This window comes from Schistocerca nitens, chromosome 7 (genome assembly GCF_023898315.1).
Source record: "Schistocerca nitens isolate TAMUIC-IGC-003100 chromosome 7, iqSchNite1.1, whole genome shotgun sequence".
In the NCBI taxonomy this organism is placed as follows: Eukaryota; Metazoa; Arthropoda; class Insecta; order Orthoptera; family Acrididae; genus Schistocerca; species Schistocerca nitens.
This window is the reverse complement of record NC_064620.1, coordinates 357583276-357603868: the sequence shown is the minus strand read 5'-3', so window position 1 is coordinate 357603868 and position 20593 is coordinate 357583276. Positions and strand designations below refer to the sequence as shown.

The 20593-nt window shown below is 38.1% G+C and overlaps 1 protein-coding gene across 4 annotated transcripts in view; it reads right to left on the bottom strand.

Annotated features, from left to right (window-relative positions):
* The window catches only part of LOC126194770 (PR domain zinc finger protein 10-like), a 208324-nt gene that overhangs the window by 144789 nt on the left and 42942 nt on the right, over positions 1–20593 (bottom strand). For 3 of the 4 annotated variants that reach the window (XM_049933056.1, XM_049933055.1, XM_049933058.1), the window contains 2 exons: positions 16422–16554; positions 13159–13476 (listed from right to left, as the gene is read on the bottom strand). In XM_049933056.1, the coding sequence (XP_049789013.1) occupies positions 13159–13476; positions 16422–16554 (451 nt within the window). The remainder of the gene's footprint in view (positions 1–13158; positions 13477–16421; positions 16555–20593) is intronic. The other variant, XM_049933057.1, reaches the window with a different exon arrangement.

The following is a 20593-nucleotide window of genomic DNA, read 5'->3' as shown; positions in this document are numbered from 1 at the left end:
TGTTTTCACAGGAGCACCAGAGATGCAGTACACATGTAAGTAGCTTGCAAAAGTAATTAAGCAATACTAAATGGATAATAGAAGATGACACTTGAAGATCCTATGAGTGCGATTAAGTGCTCAATACTCATCCAGTGTAACTGGAGAATTGATAACTACTCTTTGTGACTAGTTGGAGTAATAGAGACAACGTAAAAATAGTTTATGTGTGTATGTACATGGGTTTGGATGTACACAATGTGCCTGGAATGCCAGACAACCATACCAGTTATACTCTCTGCGATACTTGCTGCAGTTTCCTGATTTGCGAATGCACCCAAGGAACAATGATTACCATGACAATAGGAATGATGTTACAGAAGATAGCTGAAGGTTAGTTTTCAGACAGAAACTGAGCTGTATGGAGCGAACACCATACAGAGTAAATGTAAAATCGATGCATGTTCACATTACATCCATAAAGTGATTTAACGTTGTAAAGGATGGAACACTATATCACTATTTATGAAAACATGCTTTCTATTCTTTAGTAGAGAGTAGGAGTTAAAAAATATATATAATTTCCAGCACAGGTGAAGCTGCAGAGGTGAAGAAGTCAACAGGAGACAAGTAAAAATTTAACATGGTTATCCTGAATGATGAACCACGAAGTGACAGTTCAGAATGTAAAAGTAACAGCAATCATAATTCAAACATGTGCTGACCATCTTATCAGACTGGGGATCACTCCTATCATATTTCAAGCAGAGATAAATTATGTTTCTGAAAACAAAGAATATTCTTTAACAGAAATTTTTGTTCTTTGGGCATTGAATATTAATTTTCGGTTGTTTTAAAAGTGTAACAACTGATGCTCAATTGTAAATTTTTGTTTAAATACCTGAAAAATTACTTTTTTTATTTGATCCAATGCGGATATGAGGGTCTGTTGGTAAAAATCAATGCATTTGCGCATTAAACATGTAGCTGAGCTGACACTTTAACATTAATGAACATTTAATTACTTTTTAAATTTAAGTTTATTGAAGCTCTCTCTCTCTCTCTCTCTCTCTCTCTCTCTCATCCCCCAGCCCCTCCATCCTCCGACAGGCTGCATCAAATTTTGGTACATAATGAGATAACGTGAATAGAAACCATATTGGATACGAGCTTTTAAATTGTTTGGATTCTTAATCACTTGCTTTTTAAGCATGCACCCCCAGTTGTCAGAAGTGTGTGTGGGTGTGTGTGTGTGTGTGTGTGTGTGTGTGTGTGTGTGTGTGTGTGTGTGTGTTGCAAAAAACACTTGTCATCACTCGTTAATCTTCTTTGGAATTCTTTAATTGTTACAGTTTCAAAATATGTACCATCCTTGTATGCACTGTATACCACTTACATTTATGCTTTCTATACTCTGGTCACAATGCCATCGACCACTCACAAAATTTACAGCACTTTCAACTACTCCAAAAATAACAGTTTCTGCACAGAAGGTCCAAAACTGGATATCGCACGGATGCCGGTGCTGTCTTCTTCGTAATGCATCATCCTCTCTGATGTGGACTCCAGCAGATAATCTCTCAAAACAATGCCTGCCTTTGAAGTTGCAGTTGTATCTGCTTTTTTGACATCCTTCGACCAATGGGACCACAATGGAGGATGTTGTGAACCCTACAAATTTCTTCCGATTGTTGTTGTTGTGGTCTTCAGTCAGAATACTGGTCTGATGCAGCTCTCCATGCTACTCCATCCTGTGCGAGCATCTTCATCTATGAGAACTACCGCAACCTACATCCTTCTGAATCTGCTTACTGTATTTATCTCTTGTTCTCGCTCTACAATTTTTAACCTCAACACTGGTGATCCTTTGATGTCTCAGAATTTGTCCTATCAACTGATCGCTTCTTTTGGTCAAGTTATGGCATAAATTTCTTGTATCCCCAATCTTATTCAGTACTTCCTCATTAGTTATGTGATCGACCTATCTAACTTTCAGCATTCTTTTGTAGCACCTCATTTCCAAGGCTTCTATTCTCTTTTTGTCTAAACTGTTTATCGTCCATGTTTCACTTCTATATTTGGCTACACTCCAGGCAAATACTTTCAGAAAAGACTTCCTAACACTTAGCCTATATTCAAAGTTAACAAATTTATCTTCTTCAGAAATGCTTTTCTTGTTATTGCCAATTACATCTTATATCCTCTCCACTTCGGCCATGTTCAGTTATTTTGCTGCCCAAGTAGCAAAACTCATCTAATTCTTTAAGTGTCTCATTTACCAATCTAATTCCCTTAACATCACCTGGTTTAATTCCACTACATTCCATTATCTTTGTTTTGCACTATTCACAAAGACACATGAAAAATGAACTATAAACTACTTATTGGTACTAAATAAAAAGCAAATATTGGAACGACAAAATCGCGACAACAGGCAATAATGGAATGGAGCCAACAATAATGATTAACACCACCAAAACAATTGATGGTTTCAGTTCAGAATTTGAAGCAGTGGGAGCATCAGGCAAGTCCAGTTGTCAATCGCAGCCTTCCACAGGGTTTAATTGTGGAATTGAAGTACCAATGTATGATGTGAATATTACTACTTCACAACAGAGAAATACTATACTTGCCATTTTCCACATGCTGTGAAATGTAAACAGGTTTGTGTGGTTGGGTGTGATTTGCACATAAATAGTTGGTGGCATAATTTTCTGTACAAAATATTTACCTTTCACACAAAGACATGGCTGCAGTGTTTATATACTGGATTCAAATGATTTTTAATTTATTGAGTTCATCACACCTTTTCAGTAAAATGGAATGTAAACTGTCACTAAATTTTGGCAGCGTTCCCCTCATCTACATCTTTGTGATTACTCTGCAATTTACAATTACGCGTCTGGCAGAGGGTTTATCAGCTACCTCCAAACTATTTCTCTACTGTTCCACCTTCAAAAGGCACACGGGAAAAATGAGATCTTATACCTTTCTGTGCAAGCTCTGGTTTCTCTTATTTTATCAATACAATAATTTCTCCATCATTATTCCTACAGAACATTTTTGCAATCTGAGGAGAAAGTTCTTAACTGAAAATTCACAAGAAGTTCCTGCCATAACAAAAAATGCCTTTGTTTTAATGATTGCCACCCCAATTCACATATCATGGCCCTTGTCCTACCCCCTATTCCATACTAGTACAAAACAAACTGACCTCCTTTGAACTTTTTAGATGTCCTCAGTCAGTCCCATTCCATACTGCATAATAAAACTCGAGAAGTAGGAAGACAAGCATGGTGTGAGCAGTTTCTTTAGTAGACCTGTTGCACTTTCTAAGTGTTCTGGCAATAAATCACAGTCTTTTGTTTGCTTTCCCCAAAACACTGCCTATGTGATCACTCCAATTTAAGTTATTTGTAATTGTAATTCCTAAGTATTTAGTAGAATTTACACCCTTTAGAGTTGTGTAATCAAAATTTAGTGGATTTCTTGTAATACTCATGGATGACCCCAGACTCTTCTTTATTTAGAGTCAACTGCCACTCTTAACGCCATACAGATCTTATCTAAATCATTGTGAACCTAATTTTGATCATCTTATGACTTTACAAGATGGTAAATGACAGCATCATCTGCTAACCACCAAAAAGTGCTGCTCAAACTGACACCTAAATCATTTACACAGATCAAGAACAGCAGAGGCCATAATTTGATTAGAGGTCACTTGAGAAGAACAGTGTCAAAAGCATTCTAGAAATCTAAAAATATAGTATAATTCTGACATCCCCAGTCAATAGCACCCATTACTTCATGAGAATAAAGAGCTAGTTGTGTTTCACAAGAACAATATTCTCTGAATCCATGCTATTTGCCAATACATTGTTTTCTTTGAGGTAATTCATAATGTTCAAACAAACACAGCATATGCTCCAAAATCCTAATGTAAATCAACATTAGTGATATGGGTATGTAATTCATCAGATTACTCCTGTTTCCTTTCTCGGGTACTGACATGACTTTGCAGCTTTCCAGTCTTTAGGTATGGATCTTTTGATGGATCTATTGTATAAGCATACCCTGAAAGGAACCTGACTGGTATACAATCTTGACTGGAGGTCAAATGATTTAAACTGCTTCACTACACCAAGGACATCTAATTCTAAGTTACTCATGTTGGCAGTAATTCTATATTTAAATTCTGGAATATTCACTTTGCCTTCTTTGGTGAAAGAGTTCTGGAAAACCACATTCAGTAACTCTGTTTTAGTGGTACTGCCCTCAGTGATATCACAATTGTTATTGTGCAATGAAGGTATTGATTGCGTCTTGCTGCTGGGGTACTTTACATATGACCAGAATCATTCTGGGTTTCCTGCCAAAATTCAAGACAGAGTTTCATTATGGAAACTATTAAAAGCATATAGCATTGAAGATTGTGCTAAATTTCGAGCTTCTGTAACACTTCACCAAGATTACAGATTTTGCATTTTTTTAAGGTGACTTGTACATTAATAACTATCAAAAAATTGATTTTTTTAAATTTTTGTTTTAAAAAATTCTCTGTAGTTTTCTGAACAAGATAAAGTTTACTTCCAGGAAAATGGACCACAGAAAGTACCAAAATTAGACAAATTTAAAAGTGGCTGCACACACCACGATGTCCCCATGGCACACATTCAGCTCAGTTAAAAAAAGTTTTGCTCTCATTTGTTTTGTTTTTATGACTTTTTAGTCCCTTAAGTTGGCTAACCTGCAAAAGCTTTACAGTTGCTTATCTTTAGTTTATACAGAGAGTTTAGTCATTGTGTGCTGTTGTTTTGGCATGAATATTTTGTTTACAGCAAAGTAACTGTGTGTGTGAGTTTCTTATTGTGTGCATCAGTTTCTTATTCCACTTAAAAATGAAAAAAGGCAGTATGGGCTACCTTCTTTCATAAATCCTCCACAGATGACAACCCATGTCATGCACTCTGCCCACCTGGCAGTGGCTACCAGAGAGCTGTTACTCAAGGTGAGACCTACAACCATAAACATTATTTGCCATTTGCTATAATGGAAGTTATAAAACCTATGTATAGGGATCTTAGTGACACAAGATTAATAGATAATTATTTACACAGCAGGACTCAAAATCCGCACGAAAGCTTCAACATTTGTGTATGGGAACGAATACCAAAAACTGTTCTGGTAGGATAGGATTAAATGCTTTAAAAATAGGTGTGCTGAATGCTGCTCTATGTTTCAATGATAGTGCAGTGTCAAGGCTTAATGTTATGGAACTGATGGGAGTGCCTGGTGGAGAAAACATGCATAGAGCTCTAATAGCCATTGACTGAAGGAGACTCTTCGAAGAAGAAAAATCAGTTTTGGAAGCCATCAAAGAAGGAAGAATAAGAAGAAGTGTGAAAAAAAGAAGGGAGGAAGAATGATACAGGAAACAAGATGAATATGGACCTGGGAGGCATTAGTGTCATGCAAGTTTAATAGAAAAAGCAAGTGTTAAAGTTAACTTGAATTTCCTGAAAGTTAAATTATTTCATGTTCTGGTACACTTTGGTTAAAAAATACTAAATGTAGAGAGCTGAAATATTGTATACTGTCTTAAAACACGCTTAAGTAAAAGGCAGACTACTCTTGTGACTTAACTTTGAAAATAAAATGCTTTTTTGAAGAAAAACTCTTAATTTATTTCCAAAATTTTTTGTAATCATACTTAAAATCTATTTGTACCACACTGTATGTCAGCACAATCTTTTCAATAGTCTGATTTAAAGATAATAGTGCAAAGAACTTACAGGAATAAACTAAACCTTCTACTTTGTTTTTATTTCGAGGTATGTGTACCTATGATGTAAATAAATAATTAGCATGGTTTATTTCACTTGCAACAACAAAAAATACAATTTAAAAAAAGGCGAGAGCTAAGGTTGTGGTTCATACATAAAAATGTTTATAACAGATGTCTTAAAAGATGGTAAGCATTATATGGGCTTACAAATCTTATTCTTTGAGTAACACTGTTTAGAAAACTAACAATTTTTTCAATGTTTCCCCTGGTATTCACGGACCAGTCTCCTTAAATTTGGCGTTTTTTGGGTTGCTTATACAACAGTGTTCTGACCCATTTTGTGTACCACAGGAGTCGCTACCAACTCTTATTAATTTATTTGGTATGTATCTCTCAAATGCCATCAATACTATTTTTCTGAATTCAAATCACATCTGGTCTATGCTTACATAGTCAGATCAGGAGTGGAGACTTTCACTTAGAAAGGTATCAAGCAAATTTTTATCTGCTTTTTTAAACTGATGTACTTTGCATTCATTTTTGGTGGGTTTGGATGATGCAGTATTCAGTCTCACTACAACAACCTTGTGCTCACTACTCTCTTTATCCATCTCTTATCTGCTCAGAATTATTTGTTGCTAAGAGGTCAAGTATATCTTCGCAACCAATGACACTTCCAGTTGTCTCCTGAATAACTGTTCAAAATGATTTTCTGAGAAAGCATTCAGTACAATTTCAGACAACATTATATGCCTACCGTCAGCTTTAAACGTGTTTCTGTCAACATATTGAGGGCAGACTGACTTAACCAGCAACTAAAATTGTATGAGTGGGGTACCTACTTGAAATAAAAACTCAAGTTCTCTTTGAACTGTTCAGAAAGTGTGTCATCTGAGCCAGAGCCTACACATAATAACTCTCAAGAACTATCAACTTCAATTTCATTACAAGGTAAACTACTGATGACAGAAATAAACACTCCACTACCTATGATATTTAATACATCCTTTCTGAACACTGTTAGGTCCTTCGTAAAAATTTTGGCTGGATTTATTTCCAGCTTTAGCCAGTTTCCATACCTTTAACAATTTGAGCTTTGGTGCTTTCTATTAGGTCTAGTTGCTAGGTCTACCTTCCTGTGTTTGCCCTACACCCTTTCTGTAGTTTCCCCGAGGCCCTCTAACCTAAAAAACCACCCAGTCCCCTCCATACAGCCCCTGCTAACCATGTACCCACCTCCTGTGTGTAGTGGACTCGACAGTGCAGCCCGGAAACCCACCACCCAATACCAGAAGTCAAAGAATCTGCAGCCTACACGATTGCAGAGTTACGAGAGTGGTTTGAAAAGTTCTCGGAATCACCACGAGAGGTCAGCGCTAGCCCAATGAGTTGTTCACATGATACTCATTGGACTGTTGCCTGTAAACACGTGCCACATCAGTGCTCTTGGAAGAGAGCTGTGGCAGTGACGTGGCTCTGTTGTTGTTCTCGCATAGTGATTGGCGAATAAGGGGGGGGAGGGGGGGTAGAGAGAGAGAGAGAGAGAGAATTGAGCAGTGATTAAGTACTTCGTAAAGAAAGGTGTGAAATCAAAGGACATTCATGCTGATTTCCAGAATATACTGGGGGACTCTCCTCCTCCATGTTCAACTGTGCCAAGCAGACAAACAAATTTAAATTTGGTCGGGAGAGCTTAGATAAATATCCACACAGTGTTGGTCACGATGTGTCACTACTCCAGAAATCATTGCAAAAGTGCACAAAATGGTCATGGAGAATCAACGATTGTAAGTGCGTGAAATTTCTCATGCTTACCAGATGTCATTTGAAGGGGTGTATCACATTTTAACTGAAGAATTAGAAAGTAAAAAGTTATCTGCAAGATGGGTGACACGACTCTTGATGCTGGATCAAAAACGCGTGGGGATGGGCATATCAGAAAAATGTTTGGCCCATTTTAGGAGAAATGAACAAGATTTTTTTCTCCAGTCTGTGACCACAGATGAAACTTGGGTGCACTACTACACCCCATAGACAAAACAACAGTCAAAGCAGTGGAAACATGGTGACTCACCACCGCCAAAGAAAGCGAAGACAATTCCTTTGGCGGGAAAGGCCATGACATCAGTGTTCTGGGATGCGAAAGGGATTCTGTTTGTAGATTATCTTCCCACTGGCCAAACAATTACTGGAGAATACTATGCTAACGTCCTGGACAAATTGCAACAAAAGATACGCAAAAAAAGGCCAGGTTTAGCGAGGAAGAAAGTCACCTTCCATCAAGACAATGAGTGCTCACACATGTGCTGTCCATGGCAAAATTACATGAACTAAGGTATGAATTGTTGCAACACCCTCCTTTACTCACCTCCGTCAGACTTCCATCTCTTCCCAAAACGGAAAATTTTTCTTGGTGGACAAAGATTCACTTCAAACGAAGAATTGATAGCTGGAGTTGACAACTATTTTGCAGGCCTGGAGGAAATTCCTCTTCAAGATGGGGTCAAGGCACTGGAACATCACTGGACCAAGTTCATTAATCTACAAGGAGACTACATTGAAAAATAAAAAAAGTTTCTTTTTTTCTATTCCGTTCCGAGAACTTTTCAAACCACCCTCGTATATGAGCCTCTGATTCACACCTTGCTCTTGGCTCTGTACCAAAGGACCAGAGCCTGTTCTGTTAATGACGCTACAGTTGGTGAGCTTCACCCTCGTCTCGCAAGCAAGACCACTAAAGGTAGCCACCCAAAACAAGAGGGATTCTCTCCAATCTACATCAACACACAGTGTTTGTACTGACGTGAGCTACCACCTGCAGTTGGCTGATCCCTGTGCTCTTCATGGCATCCAGAAGCAACCTTTCCACAGCTGAATTGACTTCTTCTGGAATGTAAACACAGAGTGCACTGCATTTCTTCCCCTCCTTGGCAGCAATATCCGTAAGGGGACCCACAAAGTACCTAATGTTGGAGCTCCCGACTATCAGTAAATCCACCCTCTGTGACTACATCTGGCTAAATGACTGTCAGTCATAGATAGCACCCAAAAGTCGTCCATCAGACGTATCTGGTAGGCTCTCCAATCAGCCCCTCGGAAAGCCTTTCACTGCCTGCAACACCTTGGTACAACCTTCCACTCGACCGTGAGTAAGGGTGTCCTCTGATGTGCTACTGCAGTGACAAAAGCTAGCAGCTGACTCTACACATACCCCTAATGGGACTTTAATGCTCTAAATTGTACTGCCTGTAATAGATCTGCTAAATTCGTTATACATTAACTCCATCTGGATCAACTTAAACCACAGCAATATATTAATGTTTTAAATGATGAAAAGAAGCACATAACAGATTGTACATATATAATGCGTATTTTAACTTTGGGGTACCCCCCCCCCCCCCCCCCCCCCCCCCGTTATGTCTTCACATAACCCAGGGGTACCCTCCAGGGGTGAGCATGCACTGGCTGTATACCGCTGCTTTAATTCAACCAATGAAAATACCATACACTGGTTTTATTCAGAATAATGAATGGATAGATCAGTCAATGAAAACACTAAAGAAATGCTTCCAAGGAAAGAAAGTATACATTGTTCAACCATAAACTTTCACTATTGTTCATGCCTGTTTTGCAACTACCTTTTTTATCTGAAGATGGCTTGTCAAAGAGCTGAAACTAGTTATCAAATAAAGGAGTTTTAGTAATCCTGACCTGGAATTTTTTTCCACATACACTGATAAAAAAAAAAGATCGAAACACCAAAAAGGAGTTGTGTGGCATAAACAAAAGTTGGTAGGCACGTTTATACATCTGATAGATAATGTCTATTCCAATTTCACACAAGACAGCCAAGATTGGCATTAATAGCCTCACTTTGAGGATGCAAATCAGGTTTGCTTTAAATACAAAGCGTAACTATGGTAAAAGTTAGTTACCTCTGAGACTGGACATAGTGAGTTGATGGTAGTCAGTAATGCTCTCAAGGCAAAAAAGAAGCCACTATCAGCACCTCACTGATTTTGAACAATGTTGTGTAATGGTGCTAGGAGAAGCCGGATGTCCCTTTTGCGCAATTGCAGAAAGACGAAGCAGGAAGGTAGCCACCGAACATGATTGCTGGCAACAGTGGTCATGAGAATTTAGTCACAAGACGACCAAGCTACGGACGGCCACACCATACTACTGAGAGAGAAGACCATCACATTTGGCATATGGCTCTGGCACATCATACTGCATCTGCAGCAGCAATTTGAGTAGCAGTTGGCACCACAGTGACACAACAATCTGTTACAAATTAGTTACTTCCAGGTCATCTCGGAGCCAGAAGCCCTCTAAGTGTGCATTCACTCACCCCAAGCCTCTGCCATTTGCAACTTCAGCAGTGTCACGCGAGTGCTCACTGGAGGGCAGCGTGGAAGTCTGCTGTGTTTTCTGATGACAGTTGGTTCTGCCTCGTTGCCAGTGATGGTCCTGTGTTGGTTATGAGGAGGCCAGTTGAGGGCCTGCAACCAACCTGTCTGTGTGCTAGACAGACTGAGCCTACACCTGGAGTTATGGTCTGGGGTGCGATTTCGTATGACGGCAGTATGTCAGTCTGGTAATTCGACCTGTTTAGTTGCCATTCATGGACAGCATACCAGCAGGTGTTTCCCATACCAGGGTGTGTTTTCCAACAGGATAACGCTAGCCCACATGCTGCTGTTGCAACCCAACATGCTCTACAGTGTGTCGACAAGTTGCCTTGGTCCACTCTATCACCAGATCTGTCTCCAATCGATCACTTATGAGCCATAAGACAACTCCAACATCATCCACAAACATCGTCCCTGTATTGACTGATCATGTGTAACAAGCATGGAAGTCCATCTCACAAACTGACATCTGGCACCTGTACAGCACAATGCATGAACATTTGCTTGCCTGCATTCAACATTCTGGTGGTTACATTAGTTATTAACGTACCAGTATTTCACATTTGCAATGGTTTATCTTGTACTTACATTAACCTATGATCTTGCAATGTTAATCGCTTAAATATGTTACCTAGAAAAATGTATTCCCAAAATTCCATTACTCTACATTAATTATTTCTGGTGTTGCAATTCTTTTTTCCGTCAGTGTATTTTAACATAACAAATCACATATCTTCCAATTTGACACTGTCAAATAACAACAACAATGGATTGTATCAACTGTTTTCATTCGGCTGCTCCCATAGATTAATTTTGCTCAACAGCAAAGAATGAATGAATAATTCAAATTATACCTGAAGTTACAACCAAATGAGTTGAATGTTTCACAACAACCAACTGAATTAATTGTTTCCATCACTACTAATCAGCAGGCTTTATACTGGTTGCCTAGGTTACAATCCAGTTCAGAATGGGGGGAAAAGTATGATCAATATGTGACCTGACATTTGTAATTGAGGCATGAATCATTCCATCACCTAAGTCATACAGCCACTGGATTGTCACGTGCCACCATGGCAAGGTATACCAAGACTACTTCCATTCAGGGAAAACTGTCACCTCCAAAATCAACTGTTATGGGCAGCAGTGTACTGACAACAGGGATCACCATCAACAATCACAATATGGGGTCAGTTGAACTTACCAATACCAGATATCTGCTTTGACCTGTGACATAAGGGTGATATGGCACGCAATGTCGTAAGTGCCCAGAACAAAGAGAGAACAGAATACTGACAATATTTATGTTGCTCCTATATTATTTTTTGGGATGTAAGTTGCGATAAAAGGCAGGAGTTTGGTTGTGAGTTGGTAAGCCCAACAAATGTGAATATGAAACTTATTAAATCTAATTGTGATGAAACAAATACCCATAACATAGCCCGAGGTCTAGGATCAGTTGAAAGGTGACAATCTGGCTGTGAGTTGGTGAAGCCAACAAATGTATTGTCATGACAATAACTGGAATTCTTGTTGTGTCACATATTTTATGCATATTAGATTTTGATGGATGGTTTATGTCCCTCATTTTGACATCATCAAGGGTGAAAGCTAATGACTGATTTTGGCACATTCAATATTTGCATAGTTTGTAAAAGGAGGTAGATGAGCCTCAGTAAAACAAATTACTTATTTGCTAATCCAAGACTCAACAACAACAACAACAACAACTTAACGTTTGTCACAATCTCATCCTTAGAGATGCGAGGACAAGCTTGGATTGACAGGATACCATCCACGTCTTTTTAAAATGAACCATCCCAGCATTTGCCTCATGCAATTTAAGGAAACCACGAGAAGCCAAAATCTGGTGGCTACACAGGAATTTGAACTGCCAGTCTCTCTGACACACGTCCAGCATCATAACATTGCACTATATCACTCGGTCTCTTGCTAACGAGTAGAGAAGCCACAGTCCCACATTCCTGCCTCAAGTAGACATACACCACATGGCACACAGCAAACACCATCACTAGATACTCAGAGCTTGAGATGTGTTACAGTACAGTAACAGCACACAAAAACCAGGGTTACTAATTTAACCCTGTTCAAGGCAGAAAGTAAAGGTATTCTTCTATGGATGATGATTGCATAGTACAAAAAATGGGCTCCCGTGAGCCTACCATTGTCTTTCAACAGAAAGCAATACAAAAACCATCTAGCCAATCATATGCATCTGTTGTTCACTTATAATACCCTATAGGCAACCTGTACCTTCAACAAGGCAACAAACAAGACTCTCTTAGTCTTAAAATGGCTCAAAATTAGTCTGAAGAACGCTCAAGAATGTGAGATTGCTCCTATGACCCCCTACTTTCAAGATCACCCGACCTCAAACCCAATGAGCAAGACCTGTGCAATCTTGGACTCAGTTCTGACCAATTTTTGTAGCTGTGGATGACGGTTGAGCAGTTATCACTCAGGATGGCTCCCAAATACTTCCAACATCTTGTAGCTTCTATGCAATATCACTCCACTGCCATCCTCAGGATGAGAGGTGGTGTTACATGCTACTGCGCACTGATCGCTACTGGGTAGATGTGTGTAATTCAACCGCTCATGGATGTATTTTACAAAAAGACCACTCTAGCTTCCTAGTGAGGCTCTTTCAGGCAAAATCTGCCTTATCTGTGAGTACTGTAATTTATTCATTTACTTATTTGCTGGTAAACTGTAACCAAATGTTTTGTGAAAACAAGTTATTACTCTGGAACTGCCAACGACAACAATAACAACAAAAATAACAACAACAACTACTTCATACATAAATTTTGTCCACTGTTGTTACACCATGTTCGGATTATACTTTGCCTGAATTATAGTGTCCAGTAATGGTTCGCCCAGTCATAATCAAAACTGATCGCAAAATTTGGTCAAGAGGCAACTTTAAAGTAACATATGTGGTGAACACAAACTTACATGTTCCACCTTCCTTTTCAGCTTCTGCCACAATCTCCTCCAAAAGCACTGCATCAGTGAAATCTCCCTGCTCCTGAAGTTCACTAAATTCTGTATCTCCAAGGGACTCTTTCACAAACTCCATCTTAACATCCACAGACTCTACAAAATTTTCATTGTTGAGTGCTTCAACAAAACTTTCGTTTGCTAATGTCGGTGTAGAGTTATTTCCTTCTAATGATTCTGCAAATTCGTTTTTTTCCAATGCCTCCAATGATTGAGTGTCTTCGAACTCTGTTTTCATTGCTTCCTGCTGAAATTCAGTCTTTACAGATAATCCTGAAAGACATCCAGAACTGTTTTATTCTGTTGCCACAAAATAATACAATGATTTTTATGCAACAGAAAACACTAAGGGCCGATTGTATAAATGTCGCTAACAACAGTTCAACTGTGTGCAGAGTTCTGAAAATGAACAAAGTTGATGAAATCCCTTTTTTGTATAACACTAAACTTGGATCAACTGGATGTGGTTCAGTGCTGATCTAAATTAGCATGAGACATGCTTGGAAATACCAAAATGTCAGCTATCAACATGATTATCACACACTGACCTGGCTATTATTGGTATATTACAGATAAACAGTATTTATTGTTGAAGATTTCATGTTTTCAAGATGAAGAAAAATAATCACCGCAAACTTTTCAAACTTCTTCAAGAAACTTCTCCATGCCAAAAAGCAATTTAACTCTCAGTGATTAAGGCTTGTGAATGCAGAATGCTGCCCATCATAGAGGTTCAAAATATTAGAAAACAGCAGATAGCATATTCAGGTGGCATGGACTCAAAAGTTAGTGATTTTATAATTGTATTCATGGCTGTTCACGGTTCAGCAGCTGTTATAATTAATGGCCAACTTGCATTGGCTGTATGGTGGTACAATCTATTTGAATTTGAAAGAAAACTGTTGCCAAATGTGGCAGTGCGTGAGACTTTCAGTTGTTTGCTGAGCATGACGCAAACATACATATTACAGGTCATTGGCCATGGTATTAATGTCTTTATGTGCAGGCTAAAGCTTCAATGGTTTGCAGGTTTTTAAGCCTAGTTATTCAATGCAACCAAAACTTATTACTGCAGAAAGCAGCAGAAGTATATATTTTTATTGTCTACTTAGTTACAGCTGTCACCAACCCCAAGTTAGTTTGACAGCAACATGGCATGGTCCTTTTGGAAATGGCATATCCTTGCCTTCCTCAGACTTTTGAACGTACTCATTCAGATGTATGGGGATCTAGAGGTTAATGTGGAACGTGAACCACGGTGCAACTTGGGTTTTTGCTCAATAAACAAGCACTCCCAGAGAATAAAGGCCTTATAAATGAAGGGAAAAAGAGCCAGACTTCGGGTATTCATCAACGCATGTGCTATTGCGCCACAGAAACCTATGCACAAAGTGGGCATTTAACAGTTAAATTGTCACCTTCCTGTGAATACTGGCTTGCAAAAAAATTTTTTAAGTGTATGGTTACTGCTATTGAAGCCTAGAGAATATTTTTGTAAGAGATGTTCAACCATTGTTAGCTGCAGTAATATTCCAGTTACTTACTGTTCACTGCAAATCATTTGAATTTCCCTTTCTTACACTGCTATTAAGAATCTGTGGAAGGCCTTTTAACTTTTCATATTAATTACAAGTCATTTTTAAGAATTCTTATGGGACCAATTATTAATTGCACTCTTTACTTTCTTTGTCAATATTTTTCTTCAACTAATGTAACAGTCTAAGAACTTGATTTAATCTGTGAAATTTTGGTCGTCAAAGTTGATCCTAGTTCACAGTGAAATAATCTGAGATTAATATTTAAACAACACAGATTACCAAGTTCAGCTTGATCCGAGTTTTATTTCTTGTGCTAATCTAAGATCAACTGCTTTATACAATCGGGCCTACATGGTATTTCCTGGTTAATTTCATTAATGATACATGTGAACTGCACACATTGTGAAACTTGTCCTGTGTTATCAGGACAAACCCAAAGAAAAAAAGTAAACAGTAACTTGAACAATAATAATAATGACACCAAGATGCTAAGACACGAGCTACTTCAAACATACAAAAAGATGATTTTTTTTTAACTTTATGAAATTTAAGAACAGAAACTCAGTACTAAGACAATTATTGTAATACATTTTCTCAAATATAGTGATTTTTGTAATACTGATTCTTAGGCAAATTTGTAAAAAGCAAATCCTGATTTCAAAACATTTATTGACTTCGTAATTTTATATGTCTTCCCATACGTCAATATAAAACTGTTTCATACATCAATATTAATTTCATTTCACAAGATAATCTCTTAAAAAATGGAGCTACTTTACTACGTCATGCAGAATCTACTTCGTTATCACAACTGGATTTTCTGTTTTTCTGAACATGATACATTTCACTCATAAAGAACCTGACATCAGGTAAGTAAGATGTTAAAATTCCATTTGGTTTGTTTCAAAAAATTCGAAAGTAAAAATGTAAATTACAGGCAAACAGATGTAACACTTCTGTTACACCTCAAACCCTCGAGTGGACGCCCTATGCATAAAGTGTGCGAACCACAAATAACATTGTCTTGTATGGTTCCATTGTTGTTTTACAATTGTGATCCCATACCTGTTTCTCCATTATTGCTTCAGCTAACATAGTGATAAGTTATGGTGTCATAGCTCCAAGAGAGCAATATTAATATAAAACAGCGAGCTACGTGAGGAAAAAAAATTAAGATCCAAGCAAGAACATGATCCAGATTACAGGCTAGCAACACAATTCCATTATTGTCTACGCGATAATTAGTAATATCAAATAATCAGTTGGTTGGGAGCTAATGCAACTGTGTTGTTTAATGCTTTGAATGGGTCATTATTGTGGGGTAACACTTGTACACAGAAACAGACTGATATAATTTTATCTTGTTATTGTTTCAATTAAACAGTGCTTTAGCCCGTATAATGTAAGTTTATTTTATCGTTGTCAAATTAAACTAAAATTAAACTGTGATTTTGCTCATACATGTTTACCTTGGTAACAAAAAAGACAGCTATTCTTTACATGAGTACAAAGTGCACCACATGCCTGCTCGCCTTATGAAAAATGGTGCGTCTGCTTGAGGGTTAAATAACAGCAATGAAAACATTAAAAAATCAGCAAAGAATATGAATTTTAAGCAAATACCTTTGCAACAACAAGATGCTATTCTTTAAAAAATTGATAATTTATAAAACCACGTACCTTCATTTTTCAACACTTGCAACACTGATCCAAACTGCTGATCATCCAAAGTTAGTGTTTCCCCATTTGTATGTAACTGAGAAACCAATAACTGAACGCCGACATTGTGACTTTGCTGTTCTACACAAGTAACCTACAATAGAATAAGTGAAATGTGTTAAACATTACTATTACATTTAACTACTGAACAGAGTTGAAAAAAGTGAGCATGAAATAAGGGAATGTCTGAGCACTTTTGTGTATCCCAGAATTGTTAAAGGAGATGATGAGAATTCCCGCATTCTCCCTGGGTTTCGTGGTTAAAAATATACTTTTTTACAGATGAAAATACATTATATCCTGGGTGAATGTACAGTCTTTCCATGTTAAGTGACAATATACTTTCCCTCAGAGCTGTAGAGCTTATCAGTACTTTGAATGGTAAAGATTTTATGCACCTGTGTAGAACTTCCTGGGCACTTTAGGAAATGAAATCCAGCAAAAAATGCGTTTTGGAAAGACCTCTGATGAACGGCAGCAAGCACACAGCATATTTTTGTATTACAAACACCAAACATTCGGTGGGTTACCTGGCTGAATAAATCTCATCGAGCACTTAGGCTTTTTCATGGAAAAGCCAAATGAACTCAACTCTCACTTCTATTCTTTTGAAGGATAATTATGCTGTTTGCTATTGTTATTATGCAATTCATAATCAGTGAAAGAAGTAAAATAAATATGAAAAACTAATGTTGAAGCTTGGTCTTTCTTAGCGTCGGTTACCCTTTAAGATATATCAAACACAAATGTGCCAGTTAGATTTTAAATAATGGCATAACTGGCTCATCTTCTGGTCCCAAAATTTTTCTAAGTGACTGGTCCTCAAAGTGATCAGCATTTTGAATGAGAGTCAAATGTGCTGTGATGTAAGAAATTCATCGCACATTCTCATACATAACATAATCCATCTTATGTAAATGGAAATTCACTTCCCAAGTACCACTCCTCAAATTCACAATATTTTTCTGCGACCTGTTATAAATGTAAACAGCTGTGACATCCTGCCCATCAAAAGCAGTCTGCTGTTATGGAGTATTGCATAGTCTTCGTCCTAAAGGCTTTGACACATTTCGCTATCGGCAGATGCTTGTGTGGACAATTTGTTACATTGTTGTAAATGGTGCATTTTTTTTTGCAACTAAAGTTTTATTTTGATGTTATTCTCTCATTTATGTTTTATTGCTGCAGTATTATTCTGCAGTAGTGGGCTAAAGTAAAATTCCTTTTTAGAGTATGAGCTCTTACCAGTCAAAATTACAAAAATTTAACTGAAAACTAGAACAATGACAGTTTCCCAGAACTCTAAAAAATTTCAGATTTTCCCTCATTAAAAAAATTGCTACGTTTTTCTCAGAGTTCCCAGTTGTCCCGGGGCATATACACCTTATTTGATAAGCTTCTGTACACATAGACACAACACAACAATGTAAGCTCACAGGTAGTGAGAGAGTGTGTGTGTGTGTGTGTGTGTGTGTGTGAAGGGGAGGGGGGGGGGGGCGGAGGCAGGGGGTTGTATTCTAGATTGTTGGGAGGATTTATACCAAAATTGACAAGTCAACACCTCTGCTATTCCGTGAGTGGTCTCCTTTACTATCAAATTATTTACATTCTGCCAGAACATTCATTACTATAAAAAAAAACTGTGTTATTGTGTTGTAGCAGTACCTTTTATGTTTCCAAAAATTCATAATTTTATTACAAAAATGTTTGTTGTTGAAGTAATCAAATGTAAAATTTGAGTTTCTTGAAAAATCTTCCATTCACAAAAATAAAACCCGATATTCATGCCATTTGAAAGCTAGATCGTCAATAGCAAAAGGGACTTCACTGTGTAGTGTTTCGAGAATTTCAACATAAATTCTAGACCACTCGGCCTTCTACCATCTCAAACACATGATATTTTAAACATAAGTGTGAGAGAGCCTATCTACTGCGCGTCGCCTGTCTGTGTGTACATGTCCAAAGTGTGTAGAAGGAAGACTGTAGACACGGTGGTCGAACAGCACAGAGAAGCCATGGAAGTAGTGAAAGAACAAGGAGTGTTTATGTATTCTGTGCTGTTTTATAACTTGGCTGTTTGTTGTTGTTGTTGTTGTTGTTGTTGTTGTGGTCTTCAGTCCTGAGACTGGTTTGATGCAGCTCTCCATGCTACTCTATCCTGTGCAAGCTTCTTCATCTCCCAGTACCTACTGCAACCTATATCCTTCTGAACCTGCTTAGTGTATTCATCTCTTGGTCTCCCTCTACGATTTTTACCCTCCACACTGCCCTCCAATACTAAATTGGTGATCCCTTGATGCCTCAAAACATGTCCTACCAACCGATCCCTTCTTCTGGTCAAGTTGTGCCACAAATTCCTCTCCTCCCAAATTCTATTCAATAGCTCCTCATTAGTTATGTGATCTACCCATCTAATCTTCAGCATTCTTCTGTAGCACCACATTTCAAAAGCTTCTATTCTCTTCTTGTCCAAACTATTTTTCGTCCATGATTCACTTGCATACATTGCTAAACTACATACAAATACATTCAGAAAAGACTTCCTGACACTTAAATCTATGTTAACAAATTTCTCTTCTTCAGAAAAGCTTTCCTTGCCATTGTAGTCTCCATTTTATATCCTCTCCACTTCGACCATCATCAGTTATTTTGCTCCCCAAATAGCAAAAGTCGTCTATTACTTTAAGTGTCTCATTTCCTAATCTAATTCCCTCAGCATCACCCAACTTCATTCAACTACATTCCATCACCCTCAGTTTGCTTTTGTTGATGTTCATCTTATATCCTCCTTTCAAGACACTGTCCATTCCGTTCAACTGCTCTTCCATATCCTTTGCTGTCTCTGACAGAATTACAATGTCATCAGCGAACCTCAAAGTTTTTATTTCTTCTCCATGGATTTTAATTCCAACTCCGAATTTTTCTGCCTGCTCAATATACAGATTCAACAACATTGGAGATAGGCTACAACCCTGTCTCACTCCCTTCCCAATCACTGCTTCCCTTTCATGCCCCTCAACACTTATAACTGCCATCTGCTTTCTGCACAAATTGTAAATAGCCTTTCGCTCCCTGTATTTTACCCCTGCCACCCTCAGAATTTGAAAGAGAGTATTCCAGTCAACATTGTCAAAAGCTTTCACTAAGTCTACAAATGCTAGAACCGTAGGTTTGCCTTTCCTTAATCTATCTTCTAAGATAAGTCGTAGGATCAGTATTGCCTCACGTGTTCCAAAATTTCTACGGAATCCAAATGGATCTTCCACGAGGTCAGCTTCCACCAGTTTTTCCATTTGTCTGTAAAGAATTCGCATTAGTATTTTGCAGCCGTGACTTATTAAACTGATAGTTCGATAATTTTCACATGTGTCAACACTTGCTTTCTTTGAGATTGGAATTATTATATTCTTCTTGAAGTCTGAGGGTATTTCGCCTGTCTCATACATCTTGCTCACCAGATGGTCGAGTTCTGTCATAGCTGGGTCTCCCAAGACTGTCAGTAGTTCTAATAGATCGTTGTCTACTCCTGAGCCCGTATTTCGACTTAGGTCTTTCAGTGCTCTATCAAACTCTTCATGCAGTATCATCTCTCTCATTTCATCATCATCTACATCCTCTTCCATTTCCATAATATTGTCCTCAAGTACAACGCCCTCGTATAAACCCTCTATATACCCCTTCCACCTTTCTGCCTTCCCTTCTTTGCTTGGAACTGGGTTGTCATCTGAGCTCTTGATATTCATACAAGTGGTTCTCTTTCCTCCAAAGGTCTCTTTAATTTTCCCGTAGGCAGTATCTATCTTACCCCTAATGAGACATGCCTCTACATCCTTACATTTGTCCTCTAGCCATCCCTGCTTAGCAATTTTGAACTTCTTGTTGATCTCATTTTTGAGACATTTCTATTCCTTTTTGCCTGCTTCATTTACTGCATTTTTATAGTTCTCCTTTCATCCATTAAATTCAATGTATCTTCCGTTACCCAAGGATTTCTACTAGCCCTCAACTTTTTACCTACTTGATCCTCTGCTGCTTTCATTATTTCATCTACCAAAGCTACCCATTCTTCTTCTACGGTATTTCTTTCCCCCATTCCTGTCAATCGTTCCCTAATGCTCTCCCTGAAACTCTGT